The 17,466-nt window shown below is 30.4% G+C and overlaps 1 protein-coding gene across 1 annotated transcript in view; it reads left to right on the top strand.

Annotated features, from left to right (window-relative positions):
* LOC106464841 (rac GTPase-activating protein 1-like) overlaps positions 1-17,466 on the top strand; it is a 28,909-nt gene that overhangs the window by 8,184 nt on the left and 3,259 nt on the right. The window contains exons 6-15 of the mRNA XM_013924997.2: positions 5,778-5,961; positions 6,257-6,446; positions 6,880-7,000; positions 8,819-9,053; positions 10,190-10,372; positions 10,836-10,944; positions 12,408-12,513; positions 14,504-14,636; positions 15,771-15,879; positions 17,258-17,363. Coding sequence (XP_013780451.2) covers positions 5,778-5,961; positions 6,257-6,446; positions 6,880-7,000; positions 8,819-9,053; positions 10,190-10,372; positions 10,836-10,944; positions 12,408-12,513; positions 14,504-14,636; positions 15,771-15,879; positions 17,258-17,363 — 1,476 coding nt within the window. The remainder of the gene's footprint in view (positions 1-5,777; positions 5,962-6,256; positions 6,447-6,879; positions 7,001-8,818; positions 9,054-10,189; positions 10,373-10,835; positions 10,945-12,407; positions 12,514-14,503; positions 14,637-15,770; positions 15,880-17,257; positions 17,364-17,466) is intronic.

Raw genomic sequence — 17,466 nt, 5'->3', positions numbered from 1 at the left:
GTTTAATATACTTTCACCATCTAAACTAAGAGTCTATATTAGCTACTCAATTTCTTGTATAAGAGCTCTTTAAAGGTGAGAATTGTAATCGCGAGCGAATCACTTGACAGCAAAAAAAATTGCAGTTTTAACTCTATCCCCACAGGTTTCCTTTACTGCGCATGACACTAGGTTTTAATGTCTTACATTCAAAATGTTATTAAACTACTTTTTGTTTGTTATACCAATTAGTATAGCATAAAATCTTAGCTAATAATTCATATTTTAATAGTATATAAGTTTTAAGTTCTTAATTCTGTAAGGCAATATTTAAAAGAATCCTGAATTTCCCCTAGTGTGACACATTTTCTCTATTGTATCTGCCACCCCTCCAATAACTATGAAATTAAATGTAAATTTCTCGCTATAAAATTGTCATTGCTCAGACAAATGATAATTTTTATAATCTTCAATTTTGTTTGGTTACAGAGCTATCAAATAGAAAATCAGACCCCTCCTGTCACATCCTCTCTTTCCTCTCTTATGTTTAATTATATATTACCTATAACCAATAGAAAGTCAAGGTTTTCATCTATCAAATGATGTATTCTATTACATTGTGTTATGAACAGATTATTGTCAATTTCACTTGTAATACAAGCTTCGTTTCCACAGAAAAGCCAACGGTTAGCCTGGATGAATTTGTAACGGCTCTTGTCACATAGTTAGAAAGCCAGAAAAATTGTGATTGTTAGAGGAAATTGTTTGCTTTTGCATGTTATTATTCTATGTTCTTTGGTGCATTACTTAATTAAATAAAAATTATTTAATGAACTACTACCATTAGTAAAAAAAAAGTAGGGTTAAATGTCATTCACAGTCAACAGCACAAAAAAAAGAATGCTCAGGTAAGTACTTTATTTCTTGTTTTTCATGTTTATTCTTTATTTATTATTATAAAAGTAACCCAAATGTAAAAATATGGATCTCTTTAGGTTAGTTAAGGTTAGATTAAGTAAAATATATATTATAATAAAAATATTTTACAAGGCACGCACGTGAACAGCTCGAAGTTGCTCATAGGTAATGTAATTCAATAGCGTAACATGAGATGCACATTCCCCAAGTGATTTACAACTTGTAATGGTGCTAATAGTAATTAGACACAGTTCAAAGGACAATAAAAGGTAATTATAAGTAGATGTATATTGTTACAAGTTTAAAGCTAGTTAGGATAAACGAATGCAGTTTCACGCTACATTTGAAGTCATTCTATTAAGAAAAGGAGAGTAATTTAGATTGGGGGGGGGGGATATGAGGTCAGTCAAATTAACCAACCTTGTATAGAGTTAGGGTAGAGAAAATAACAGATAAAATATAAAGTTTTACTGAAGCCAAACATTTGAAATGTACTTAGGAGGTTTTAGAGATTACAAAAACTAAATTTGAGATTTTTGAGATGAAGAAAAGTATTTATAATTTTAACATGAAAATCACTGCACACTGACTATTTAAAACAAATATTCGATATATTCAAGGACAAATCTTTTTTTAGTTTATTGAAAATACTTCACTGAAATTTTTTTTTTATGTGAAAGACTTGTGATATCTACTGATAGACTGCCAAATTTCGTGAAGATATACGTACTATATTAAAAGTTAGTAGTATCAAATCTATAAAGACTTTGAAAGAATACAAAGAGGTCATGTGGTTGGTCAAATTGACCGAGTCTGTGTTGAGAGAGTTAATTGTTGTTTTAGGTGTTTCTTTCTAAAATAAAGGAATAATACTTAGATAATATAAAACTTTAAATTATAATGTAGTTGATAATAATAATTTCATTAAAATGCATTTTTAGTAAAGTGGTTTAATTATATTTTGAATGTAACTCAGTAACATGCACAGAAGAGGGTTAATGGGGTTTTAAAATGGCATTGTTGCTATAGCATTAAACTCACTTAAATTTACTGCCTCCATAACATCCAAATGCAACCCGTTTAAAGGCCAACCACCATGTTAGAAAAATGAAACTGTCTTAGCTGAAGTTGACTCATACCCTGTCAAAATTTATATTTGTGTCCCCTTGTCCTACCTTTCTCACCATTAAGTACGAAAAAAAGATGATGCATCAACACTTTTTTTTATTATATAATCAAGATAAAACAGTTTTCTTCAAAAACATGGTTCTTATGAAACTGGGAAATGCCAGTGAATTTTATATTTTGCATTTCCAGCCTGTGGAAAATTGGAGAACTTCATTTTTACAGACAAAAACCAGGAAAAGCTAGTGAATTTCATGTGATTCAATGATGTTTCTAGAACATGAATGACAAAAAAAAAAAAATAATTATTAATTGCAAAAAATTGCACACAAGCTAATTCTGGTACATTTAGCATGTAAATGTGCATATTTTATGTAAAAAGTTTTATTTACATCTGTCTTTGTTTACCATTAATTGTTACGGAATATGAAGGCAAGCATTATGTAAACAGTAGCTAGGTTCCCACCTAAATGGAATGTAATGGCTTTGGAAAACACTTCTGGTGTTGTTTCAACATCGGCTTAACACGTTCAAAGGCCCAAAGGAGTGGTTAGATTAAAAATGTTTTACGGAAGTTCTTACAAGGAATGTGACACTTGTGATAAGTGATTTACTATAAATGTAGATGCAGGAATGTTTTTCTTTTAAAGATATAATTAATGTAAAAACCCAATGATTAAATAGAAATAACTTTATTTTATATTTAAGTATTTCAAACAACCTCTTCAGGCTTAATATAAAAATGAAAGTAAACCTGTTGAGGTACAGTTACTTAAAATTACACTAGCTATTACACTTTTTTTTTTCAATTTCAGTGTTATGTTTTTACAGTGATTTTATTTTATTGTGTGTATCTCCTGAAATGACCAAAGTCCATTTCTTCTGAAAATTTTTTTTTTTTGCCTGACACCCATGTTGGAAATGTTCCAGATTTACAGTCAGCATTGAGCTGTCGTGATAGTTGCAATGCTGATTAGAATCATTGAATTTTAGAATGCACTCTATGTATTGCCTATAGTCGGCGACATCATCTTGTATATATTGCGAACAGTGATGTCTGTCTGTTAATCGACAGGTTTAAACTTTTCCCGTCACTGGGGACAGGTATTTTTGCTTGTTCTGTATATTATAGCTTGGGCAGGGATTGTTGACGGGTGATATCTCCAAGAGACAGGTATAATATCGGTAATTTAGTGAAAAAAAGTTTGGAAACAAATATTGAAATATAGAATGCTTCATTGACAGTTACTGATAATGGTCATAGATAAGTTTTTTTTAGAAAATGTTACTATTCATTATCCACAAATCTTTGAAGGAACAGTTGAACTTGTGCCAGTGAATAATTGAATACATCATGTTCATCTAATAATCTATAATTTAATGAATACATCATGTCTACATGATAATCCATAATGTATCGGTTATCTTAATAATATATTAGAAAAAGTTACTGTTTGTCAAGTAAATATAGAAGATCCTAGGTACAAGATAGAATAAAGACTGAAGTTAAAGATGATTATGGATAGTTTTACAAAATTAAATCAACAGTTTTTACATTGTTTCGATAATATGAGCTTTCAGACCACAGTGTGATCTTGAGATAGAAATATTAGTCATTTTAGAGATTGTTTAGTTCTGCTAATAGTATGGTTAGGTACAGGTGATAGGTTAATGTTTTTTATTGTGTCTAATTCCAAGACCTAAACCAGAATAAAAGTAATGTGAATTATTTTATTAGAACTTTTACTTAGTAGCAGTTTGTATTCAATGTAATAAGTAGTATTATGTAGGAATAAAATAAAAACCTTGATCTTTGAGTGGTGTAATAATATAATGCAATATCATTGTCAATGACGAACATGTTTGTGTGTACACTGTGATTATGTAGGATTATTATCCAGTTATTTATAAGTATAATCTGATGAGCTTGTGAACAAACAAGACTTGTGTAAACCTGAGAATGTTTAATGATGTTAATTCAAAGATATTAGTTTGATCTAGATGAACTTTATATGCACAGTTTCAAACCATGTGCAAAATAATATATTATGCTCTGGTTAATGGATAATGTTGTTAACATGTGCAGTTGTTTCATAAGTATTGGAAGTATGAGTTTACTGTAGTGTGTGGTGAGCAACTAACATTTTTGTTACATGTACACACATCAGAAGATACCACTTTAATAAATATTTGACATATGAGGTCCCCCCTTCCATGAATTAAAAATCGAAACGTAGTAATCACAAATGTGATCATATTTATGCTGTAATAATGTTTTTACGACTTACGTTGAAATTCAGATGTGATCGGTACGAACAGTGCTAAACAAATGGGTAAACTACCTTTGTTGTGTATGTTCTGATAATTTTAGAATTACATACCTTGTCTTTATTGAACTATTCATGAATAACGTTTTGTAATCTCATATGCTATTATATATATAATTGTTGAGTCATAAATTTCAGTTATAGATCAATGGCCCGGGAATAACATATTGTAGGGAAAAGCTGGAATTTTATTTTGCCCAAGATGTGGGAACCATGAATGAGTGAACACAATCAGTCCAATGCCATTGGCAGTTCAGTTTTATTGGAAATTGTATATATACACACACACACACCCGTGTATTGTTTTTAACATTCAGACTAAGGTTTCATTGTACATCATGTACAATATATATACACACACTCTCATGTATTGTTTTTAATATTCAGACTAAAGTTTCATTGTACATCATGTACAGTATATATACACACACACATTCATGTATTGTTTTTAACATTCAGACTTTAAGGTTTCATTGTACATCATGTACAATATATATACACACACATTCATGTATTGTTTTTAACATTCAGACTTTAAAGTTTCTTTTTACATCATGTACAATATATATACACACATATTCATGTATTGTTTTTAACATTCAGACTTTAAGGTTTCATTTTACATCATATACAATACCCCACGTACAAATTGATAAAGGATGTTTTACATTAATGCTGCTGGGAATTCAAATGTTCAATACATTTTAAACTTGCAGTAGTGTTATTGGGTTTATTTACTGTAGGTGAAAGCATTATTATAATAATAATATTATATTAATTTAAATGCATTTGTTATTGTGTGTGTGTTACTGAGGGTATGCGAGTTAAAAAAAAAAGAGATGTATATGTGTGTGAATAGTTTTTGTTTCAGATGTATATTTTATAAAGTTTGTGTGTACTAGACATCTGCAGTTCAGACTTTTCAGGAACCTTGGTGGTTTATTAGAAATCTAACTGAAGTTTTTTTGTTTTGTTTTTATAGCAGTATAACAATTGATGTACAAAAAAAACTTTGTCGAACAGACAAAGTATGATGGGAAAACTTTTTATATGTCACATGAACATTATTATCCCAGACAAAGGGCAATATGAATTTTACACCCCGACACAACTTAGTTCTCAGATTAGTAAGAAATTATCTACTTTTGTTCTTAGGATGTTGAGGAATTTTTCATGTACAACTGGGCATATGACACTTTACTTTCTGCCCTGGGCTTGTTGGTCGGTAGTGTTTTAGAACAGTGAAATAAAAGGATTAACAACAGTAATTCTGTGCATAATAAGAAAAGCAAGTAGAGAATCATCATAGTTATTCGCTTCCTTTATTTTTTTCATTTTCTGATAAAATGTTTCAATTTAACTTGCATTTTAAACTGAGTAATCACAGTCCATTTTAAATTATCTGTGTATGCTTTTCTCATGTTACAGACTTGAAACAATTGACGAATCTCTTGGATCCTTGCTGTCACCATCTGATATCAGTTTTGATAAAACAGATGATGATGTAGACGGACAAGTTCCCCTTTCGAAACCTCGTGGACGAAGGTCCAAGGGCAAGAGAAAAAGTGGTCCTGAAAAAGAGATTACGCCACCGAAGAAGCAAAAATCTGGGGTAAACAATCTGGTTTATTAAACTGAAAGAAGAGATCACAATTACTTAAATTAATTAATTAAATCACATATATTTAAACTAAGACATTTTTTATCCTTAGACGTATAAAATGTATGTATAATTGAAAATGTGAAATAATGATTTTGTTACAACTGATGCATTGATTTAATGTGCTATTCACTGTATTTCTTACAACATACTGTTGTAAGAAGTTTGGCTAGGCCACACATTTTTTGAATTAATACATAAGGTGTTTTATTTCTACTTTTATTTATTACAATTAAATTCATTTTAGGAAATTGGAGAAGTTTTTGAGGACCAGACATCTCTTGTGGCCACAACAACTGTGACATTTCCTGCTAATGTCGAATTCCATGCATCTTCCACGGTTGAGACATATCCTAAACGTCGCAGTTTCAGTGATCCTTCGTCTCAAGATAGTGGGCCAAAGCTTTATCCAGACCTTAGATCTATACACAAATCAGGTATATTGTTTTATACATTTTGAAGGAATATAAAGATAATATCCTGCTGGTTTAAAGAAAACGTTCAAAGAAAGGTGAAGTAATATATTTCTAGTGTCAAAATGTATACAATATTATGCAATTTTGAATAATGGGTATGATAGTTGATATATCAGTAATAAAATGACTAAATTATATATGAAGTGCAGTATGATGAACTTAAAAACTTTGAAGTACTTGATAATATGATTCGGGGGTTCCCAGATATTCTCAGCACAAGGTTCTTTACCCAGTGAATCTATAAATACTGAGCACCTTTAACAGGATTTTGTATTTGCTGCAGCCCCCCAGTTTGTGAAACCCTTGGTATAATTCACTTAAAAACTACACAAAATATAGGTTATAGAGAATACATAATATTAAGTGTTTTGTTACTTTTACAATTCATTCACAGAGCCTGATGAAGACCATTATATAAAAGACAAAACAGAAACTGTTAACCATCCGAAACCTTCAGCCCCACCTACAGAACCTTTTACACCAACTTGTATCACCAATACAACACCAGTTAAAAGGTAATATTATTGTTTTTAATCCAGGATCATTTTGCTATTTTATGAACAAAATATAAAATTAATCACTTCCTAAAGATTTAAAGCATTTCATTTTATTGAATCTTGGTTGAAAAAGTGTGAAAACTCAATAACCTAATTATGCACTACTTTGTGCTACCTGCAAATGCCGTAAAGATTAACAGCTTTATAAGCACAATTTTACAAAGATGTAAAGTTAATTATCTTACTAGTTTCAGTGTATCGTGTGCAACATTTTCAAAGGTAAAAAAACGTGAAAACTACTTCCATTTAAGCCTAACTGGATATTTCAATTATTTAGTTGTTGCTAAAAGATGTTTAACTTACTAGTTGCTTGCTTGTACGTTAACATTTTGTGAATTGATAAGAAGTTTCAGAATGGAATTTCATAGAAATTAAAGAAAATAGTTACCAAACCTATTAAGTGAATACATAGGTTCCAAATAAATCTTATATAACTTTCTGTATTTTACTAACTGCAAATGTGATTCAATCTGATTTGTTTGTCTGTTAAAGCTGATAATGCAGACCAACTTCATTTACAGTAGGAATTTTAATCATAGCAGTTAAGTTTTAGTAATAGTTTACTATAAATTATATATATATGTACTTAATGATATGAAACTTAACTGATAATGCAGACCAACTTCATTTACAGTAGGAATTTTAATCATAGCAGTTAAGTTTTAGTAAAAGTTTTACTATAAGTTATATATATATACTTAATGATATGGAAAGGTGTGGCAATTTTGAATTATTCATGTTAGTTTTCTGTTCAGATAGTTTTGTCAGTTTCTGCCTTTAAAAAAAATTTATATTTCTGTTTGAAAATCACAAAGTGCAGACACAAATTTTCCATTTAAATTTTACCTGTTTTCAACTGGAAACTTTTTTGTTTGGTTTAGGGCTGCATTGTGTAATATTTTCTGATTTGCTTTAATTGTCATGTGAGTGATAATGCCTGCCCAGAGATAGTAGTGTGTAAGAGAAGATTACATGTAGCGAAACATCGTTTCTGTAAACTGTTACATCATACATGTTTAGAAGATAAATTACTTGCAAGACCTGTACAGATTTTAATATACAACATCTGTCAATTTCTTCAAGACTAGAATATTTCCTAGCCTAGAGATGTGAACATAAGTTAAATTTGTTTAATAACTGGGAATAAATTTAGTCTGTCTCTGTCCAATGCTAAATGTACTTAAGAACAAAGAGTTCCTAATATTACACCATAAGATAATTTAGACTAATGAATATTATATAACAAACAAAACAAGAAATCTTGGTATCATTGAAAAAAGGTTAACTCACATTTTCTTACTCTCCAACATACTAAATTACTAATTGGTGTTAAGAATTTCTAGCCATGGATAGTACAACGTCAAACAATTAGTGTTTGTAAGTGTCCAAATAAAATTGTAAACTTTGTACAGATTTAGATTACTAGATCTAGTTTAAAATCTAACTTTCTATACTCGCTATTAATAAAATCGAAGTTATGTTAATAAGATTGAAGTTATGTATGTTCCTGATGCTAGACTCTTGTATGCAGTTTTTTTCTATTGAAAATTTTTAAAAGCTGTTGACTGATATTAGTTTGCTGTAGTTTTTTATATATGTGCTATAATTTCTGTCATTTCTTTGTTAAGGTACATCTCGGGGATTTGTAATGACAACATAGTTAAGAACGTAGTTTTATGTATTATCAGTCCTAAACTGATAATTGATTAAAGTTTTCACAAATATCACTGAAATATATATTCTGAAAATTAAAGGAAAAATGTTACTGTCTTTCAGCACTCCCATTCGACACTTTAGTTCAGCAGGGAAGTTGAATAACCGGGCCCACGTTTTTTGTACAAAGACCGTAATACGTCCAGAAACTTGCCTCCCTTGTGGTAAACGCATTAGGTTTTATAAGCAAGCAATGAAATGTCAAGACTGCCGAGCTACTTGTCATCCGGAGTGCAAGGACCAAGTCCCTTTGCCTTGTGTTCCAACTACCCATACACCTACCAACAAAGGACCAATGGTTAGTTATACATAGTTCTTTAGCCTAATTACCTAAAGAGTATTACGTTAGTTACATGATAGTTTTTGTATGTTTTATCATCACTATGTGAACGAAGAGTTAATTATTACTAAATACAAGCCTTCTATAGCTTCCACTGTACAATTTTACAAGTACTTATTTACTCTGTATTGTTGTCTTGTGCATTTTATTTCATACAGACAGGCTCTATTATTATTATTAAAGACCTATTACAATTTATTATTGGTATATTTTCTAGCTTTAAGTCACCATTAAACCAGCTACTGATATTTATCATGAGTGAAACCCATAAAAAAAACCTTTTTTTTTTTTACTTTTACAATCAAACTTTTATCACAACTTGTAATTATTCAACACGTTTTGGCACTGTTTAACTGCTATAAGCAGGAGTAACTTTTTTGGCACATATGACTGCACTGAGAAATTTAAAAAAGAATGAGACAGTTTTTGGAAGGTGGAAGATGACAACCATAGCTGTACATGGTAACTTGCTGTTCCATCGTCAATATTTGGTAATGTACGTTGTAGTTTATTACACAAAAATTAAGTAGATTACCGACTATTATATTCCATTTCTGTATTTGGTAAGTTCAAGAGTTTGACCTCATTTCATAGGATGAATGACCCATTTTCTGGATGTGTTCTTAAAGGGGATGCAGTGGATGTCTTATTGTTACTTACATGATTTTTGTGTGCATTAAAATGGTATTTTAAACTGTGTTTAGTTTGACCCTATTTATATCTTGTTATACATTTGTATATTTTATGTATAAAATTTTTATCCAAGATATTTACTGTATCTTTGTCCTTAGGGTATAAAACTAGCTAGCCATTAAAATCTTTCATTTTGAATCTATTTTCATCATTCCTTGGTTATACCTTAGACTTGTATTGTGGTTACCCTCTACAAATTCTAATCTCATCCTGCTTGCTTATAAATATATTGGGTGTATGTAAAATCCTTTTCCTGTCCAGTTATGTAGCTCACAATTTAAGTAAAGAAGCATAAAGTATAGCATTTTCATACTGTACCAGAACATTTTTTTATGGTGATTTAGTTGGAAGGAAGTTTTGAAGATTAGTTGATGAAAGTGTTATTTTTTTTGTTTTCGTAGGGTACTATAGCAGATTATACACCTTCTTTTCCACCAATGGTTCCAGCTGTTATTGTTCATTGTATCAAAGAGATTGAAACCAGAGGTTTAACTGAAGTAGGACTGTATCGCATCTCTGGATACGACAAGGAAGTGAAAGATGTTAAGGAAAAATTTCTTCGGGGGAAGGGAGTTCCAAATATAGTAAGAAGCAGATCAAATTGCAGTTCCTTTCTTTGAATCCTTGCATTTAGTAGATCTAATATGTTGCGTTTCTATATCTCAACATTAAAGTTTATATAAAAAAAAAATGTGTGATATGAAATACTAAGTACATATGAAAAAAAAAAGAGTGCTAGCAGGTGAAAACGTTTCCAATGGATTTATCTGATTAAATGCTTTTTAGATGAATTTTTCACTGTTCTGAATAATTTTATAATTATTTCTTTGTAAACCATATTGTTAAATTTAAGCTCATCCTGTTAGAGATCACACATGCAATTGTTTCAATAAGCTTCCTATAAGATGTTTTCTTTCATTCAGAATAACCCTTTTTCATACTCCTACAAGTAAAATTTCATCTTTGGGTCATTTAAATTTCTAACAATTTATCTTATGCATATTATGTCTGTTTTTTGAATGCCAAAAAAACTTTTCTTTGTAACAGAGTAATACAGACATTCATGTTGTATGTGGAGTACTCAAAGACTTTCTTAGGTCATTAAGAGAGCCATTGATAACAAGAACACTGTGGAAAGACTTTACCACAGCTGGAGGTGAGTATATAACCAACCTAGAGAAAACAAATGCTCTTACTAGGAAATAAAAAAACAAAACATTTTTGTTAAACTCAGTTTTCTTTTTAAACTATAGATCAGGAGTGTTTTATATCTTATGTAAAGTCTAACATTTTTGTTGTAGCAGGTGAAAGATAATGTTAAAAGACTTACAATATTTTTAGATCAGTGTTTTTGTACAGTCATTTCAGTGCTATGTCATTAGCTCCATTCTGTGTTAATGTGTAGGATATTTTGCTTAATTAAATTAAAGCAGTTAGGTTTGATCACATGTTAATGTATGTTAAGTTTGATGCAAATGTTGTCTAAGATGTGGTCATAAAATAATGTTGAATGTCGTTTTCTTTTAAACAAAACTATTCTACCATGTTTTGTTTTGTTCTGTAGAATGTAATAAAACCTGAAGTCTTGTTTATTGTACAAAAAACAACTTAAATTAGTTTTTATTTTACCTTCAGGGCATCATAAAAAAAACCTGAAATTCTACATTTTTAGAAAGTTATCTGAGTTTATATATAGGTTTTTGAAATCCTTGGAAGTTATGGAAAATTAGTTCTAAAAATTGCAGTACTGGAGAAACAGGCTTAATTTTATAAAAGTTTTCTTATCGGAATCGGGTTTATTTTTTTTGTACTGACTACTGTCAATCTTTTTGCCTTGGGAAACCCAAGACTTATAATTTCCACTGACAGGCACATTTGAAGAACAAAAATGCAAGTATAATCTTGTGTAGTGGGATTTGATGCTTCTGAAAAATTGTTCTGATTTTGTTGTAAAAAGGTTTTCGTTTATTATTTAATTTAATTTATGGTATTAGTATTTGTCCTTAATATAACTAATTCCGAGTGAGAAACTTGCGACAGAAAAACGGTATGTTTTTTTTAACTGCTCTATCCACTATAAGACTGATGCTTTTAAATGTGTTTTAGAAATTATGATATACTGGGACATGGATACATTATTTCTGGTTTGTGCACAATAGCCGCTACACTTAGATGATGCATGGGATTTTAAGTGGGGATACTGAAGGACTTGCAGGATTGGAGAAATCCTTGATTACTTACTTCCTTTGATGATCAGACGTTGTACAGTTTCGCAACCAGTATAAATGTTTGGAAACCTTGTAAATCCAGCTTATAAAATGTTTTTCTACCATCATCCTTTAAGCCTGAAGTCCATATAAATGTAGTAGTAGTCTAATAACCCTATTAAAGCTTTGTACAACATAATAGAAGAGGCCTACTGTGGTTGTTAGTTGAGATTACGTTGAAGAGGTTAGTTTTTAATGTGTTGTCTAGGCTATTAATAAGTAAATATAAACACTTTTCTTTGAAATTTAGGTAATATTAAAGTAACTCAGATACAAGTACTTTCCATACCTTGCATATTTTTAATGGAATATAAGCATTGTATTAATTAAAAGTTCTCTTTGTTTTATGTAGAAATGACTGATCTACAAGACAGTTTTAGTGCTCTGTATCAAGCAGTCAGTCAGCTTCCCCAACCTAACCGAGACACATTAGCATATTTGATTATTCATCTTCAAAGGTTCGTTTGTTCGTAGTTCTAAAGAGTTTATGATTTATTCTAGTCTAGGGCAGAAATAACTTTCTGGGTCGGTGTGAGAGTTCCATACACTTATCATTATGAAGTTTTGGGGTTTCACATCCTCCTACACTGTAATAATTCTTTAATGCTTCTTACACCTCTGCTGTTTTTCTTGCAAGTGCGAAAAAATGATGATGAGCTCATGAAATTAATATTTTTAAAGTTTGAAAACTAAATATTTCTTGAATTCAAATACACTACCTTAGAACACTTTCAGAAATTGGATTTAAACAAAACTAGGGGTCAGCCAACATTTATCAGAATGTGACACATGGATACCATAGTCAGTTCCACCTTCCAAGCTACCAATATTATTTTATTCCTAAATATATTTTATTTGAAGAAACTGAAATCCCATTTGCATAAAAATATTATAAATATTGTTGTCATAAAATGAGATTCCAACCAGTGGCTCTGGGATGTTCACACGTAATGTCGGTTTGTGAACAACTATTCCTACCCTACGTCTGTATTAAATAGTGCAGTTAAAGTAAATCTTTCAACCTTATAGTTACCACCAGAGGGAGGGGCTATAAACATTTTTCTAAACTACTCTGCATCGTATTGCTTGTATGTCTGTGACTATTGGCTGCAGAGTCCTTAATAACACGAAAAGAAAATTGTAACAAAAATACTCTAAAGAAAGTATTACTGCCGAGTTGCTCAGTTATGTGTTTTACATAAAGTTAGTGACTTCAAACAATCGTTTCAGTCAGTTCTTTACACTGAGTATAGTAAAAAACAAACGTAAAGTTCCATAACATGATGCAATATAGGTGGATCACACAAATAATGCATAGTACAAATACAAATTGATAATTTTAGGGTTAAGTATTAGCATTCGTGATGAATTATATGCATAAAGACATATAATTACATAGACATTTTATCACATCATCATTATTTGATGATCAAAGTACTGTAATGTTTTTGAAGTTTACATGATGGAAAAGTTACTTCATTCATAGAGGTTTCAATACAAACCAAGAACTGAAGATCCACGAAGGGAAACTATCTACTGATCATATGTTTCTAAAGCTACATTAGCACGTTTCTTGTTTAAATTGTCATTAGTAGCAAAGTTACTATGAAAGAAACATATGATCAGCAGATAGTTTCCCTTCGTGGATAAAAAACAAGAAACATGCTACTGTAGCTTTAACTTTGCTACTAATGACAATTTACTATGAATTTATACTAATAAGTCTAACTATCTGTCTGTGCTTTTTAGAATAATCACTAAAATTTAATGTAGTTTAAATTAGTTTTTTTTAAGGTTTGACATTACATTCAAAGTAAATTACGTGTCACAAAACTACATGTGGAATGCAATTCTTTATTAACAGTGTCAGTTGATTTAGAGTATTTCATTGTAGATATCACACTATATGCAGTCTATCTGAGTAAAAAAAAAGAAAGCTTTTGCTGGAAAGATAATTTTGTTAAATTATTCACAAATGTTTAAACAACTATTCAATTATGTACCAGCTGCCTAGTGTAGGCTAACAATATGAAGAATTAAATTGTGGCAGAATGCTACAAGTTCTTCAAATACCTATACAATGATAGGTTTCTTTTTTGTGAGTGTAAAACACTTAAATACACCATTTCGATTTTTGATACCTCACTTCTATAAAGGCTTGGTTTGGTCTGAAGTTTCATCGGTGGTAGTGTCCAGGGTCACTGATGAGGAGTGGAATTCTTCGAAACTAGTCTGGCTTACAGACATCCTCCCAGTGAAAGAATAGACCATTCCAAGCTTTTACTTGTTGTTAAACAAATGTTTAAAGAACTCTATTCAATTAAGTTATTCACTGTTAGAAAACTATGGTTCAACTATGAGCACCTTTTTACACATATTTTATGATTCCAGATATTTTCTATCTTGGTTGTTGAGAATTTCTGTGTGAATGCAAACTGTTTTTGTTAGAATTTCAGAGACTCCAGAAGTGAAAATGCCATTGTCAAACTTAGCAAAAGTATTTGGACCAACGCTGATTGGTTTCTCATCGCCTGAACCATCACCAGGTGAAATGTTTGCCGAGACAAAACAACAGCATCTTGTAAGTCATTGTGGTATAAAATAAGACTTGTTTAGCATAGCACTGAAATTAACCAGCTAACTAACAGGTTTGTTTTAATATAGGTTAAGTACATAGTTTTCGTAAATCATTATTAATATTTAAATATAGCCATTTTATAAATAATAAATTACAATATTTTCAAAAGTATTCATTGCTGTTTGCAGGATTATATGTATAATCTGTGTAGGAAATCTTAAGGAATTGTCTAAAACTTCTATTAGATGTCATCTTGCTTGATATAATCTGTGTAGGAAATCTTAAGGAATTATCTAAAACTTCTATTGAATGTCATCTTGCATGGAGAAATTTTGATCATGATAAAACTTGTGTTACAAATATATTATGCCTTAGTTTTCTGCAATGTTCAAATGGAACATAAGGAATACAGTGGTTTCTCACCTCGCAAATCTGCGAGAGGATTTTAGTAATACGTGCGACATTCTCAAATGACGTGAAATGGAAAGTATACGTGAAAAATAGTGAAGGATATGGGCTTGTAATGCAATAAAACAATTCTTGCAATTCAAGAAATAAATTATAAAAATTAAATAAAATTAAAAAACATCTTTGAGGGTTATTTTCATAGTTGGAGAAATGTAGCTGACATTTTACACTGTTGTCTAGTTTCTTTAGTAAATTGATGCCTCTGGGAAAAAAAAATATAACGTAAAGAAACTAACAAATCATTTAGAAACATTATACCTTGAATTATTTTTAAAATTGTGAATAGGAAATAATTTTTATTATTAAATCTTTGGATATTTTTAATGTAAATTTATTTTAAATATAGATTCTCTGCATGTATACATGTTTGGGAAATTAAGCATATTAAATAAAATTATGTAAAATGGTAATTAATTGACTTCTAGAAACAGTTGTGAACTAGTTAGGTAAATGTAGATTTGTTAGTCCACATTGATGATTCACAGTTTAAATTTTGAAACATTCACAGATTGTCTAGATGATATTGCTATAATAATATACAAATTAGTATGAGCTTACTTCTAAAAATATGATCTTGGTTTTAGAAACAATGGTTCCTCAAATTGCACTAGAGTTTCAAGCTATACAGGTGTGTATCAAATAATTGTTATATTTTGTTGTGTATTTCAGGTTATGGAGAAACTTCTAAACATACCTAGTGATTACTGGGAAACGTTTGTTAATGTTGAAAACGATGACCTCTACCCTAATGTACCAAAAACTCCAGAGACTAAGCCAGGTACAGTCAAAGGTTTCTAATTATTGTTATTACTGTAAAATCTTGTGATTCTTGTTTTCAAATAATTAGCTTTCAAGCATGCTGTTCTGTGGTGGTCATTAGCTCTTCATATTTTTTATTTATACACATTATATATATATATTATTTTTATTTCAAGATTGATACAAGTTTGCAAAAGAATTATCGTTGTTCTGAGCACTCAATATTTTTATGACAGAATAGATTCTGTCATGAAGAATTAATAACATAACATAATTCATTTTTTATAACACGTTATACATTTTAAGACTGGGCAGTCATGGTTAAGTAACTTTACTAATATCTAATTACAAAGTGTCGTATCAAGTTTTGCTGTTAATTATCAATCATTTGTTTTGTAATTAGTATTAATCGTTTAGTAAAATCATATTTTAAGTTTGTCTGTTGCACTGAGAATTTCTAATTCTTAGATATAAATATTTTTGGTAGACATTTTTCTTATCTTTATTATTGTTTTTGTAGAGAATGATTTATACATTCAAATTAGGAAGATCAGATAAAGTTTCCCCGTTGAGGTTGTCACGCGAAACATGGTATTAGAAGTCAAAGCAAGGCTTCACTGTTATTGCTACTTGGATTATTTGTGCGACTCAGTCTATATTACGAGATATTCTGGACTAGAAAATGTACAAAAACTACGACTATTGACACAATCTTAATATTTTGTCACCTATAAAAGTGAAAAACTGCTATTTTTATAAACCATATACAAAGACTTATTTTTGCCAATTTTTAAAATTATGCTTACTATACGCATGTATAGTCATAGGCCTTGGGAATATACTACACCTAGACATAAATCACATCCATTAAGGTGTCGGTGACCTAACTGTATGTGTTAAGAACAATTAAACACTTTAGATATTGTAACTTACTATTATTATTATTAGAGACTAATGTGCAAAGAAATGCGATGTGAAATAGTTAAAAATTTTATGAAGTTTTTGATTTTAGCCCCTTTATAGCCCTCCAAAATGTGCCTCTAAGTTCCTTCCTTTCCAGGCAACTGTGTATTTTGTCTGCAGAATTCCTTCTGAAGCTTCTCCAAATATTATGTTTACCCATTGTTATTAAATGTTTCTCATCTGATAGACTTTTTATAATCACATGTCACTTATGAATCAACTGGAGAACAAGCTGCACCCTTGCTTTCATTCAAGGTGTGTGTTACGCCCTGTCTTTCTAGTTATTATTAAGCCTCAAGATTTTAAAACTAATAAGATTTGATTTGCTAATCCAAAGCATTTCCCATCCACATGTGTGAAATGAATGTTTCTTCTGACATATGTCTATTTTCAAGTTTTGTCAGTATTACAGGATTTGTTTTTCATTTCCCTAGCTCCTGAGGGAAGTATCTTGGGTCCTCTGTCAAGTGGAAAACGTCAAGGTTCCTGGTCTAAGAGAAGCGGTGGCGTTTTACTAGGGAAAACACCTTTAACCCCCAGGTAAATATGTTTTACTAGGGAAAACACCTCTAACCCCCAGGTAAATATGTTTTACTAGGGAAAACACCTCTAACCCCCAGGTAAATATGTTTTACTAGGGAAA

The sequence above is a fragment of the Limulus polyphemus genome, unplaced genomic scaffold (genome assembly GCF_000517525.1).
Source record: "Limulus polyphemus unplaced genomic scaffold, Limulus_polyphemus-2.1.2 Scaffold1756, whole genome shotgun sequence".
NCBI classification, from domain to species: Eukaryota; Metazoa; Arthropoda; class Merostomata; order Xiphosura; family Limulidae; genus Limulus; species Limulus polyphemus.
This window is presented reverse-complemented; position numbering and strand designations above follow the sequence as displayed.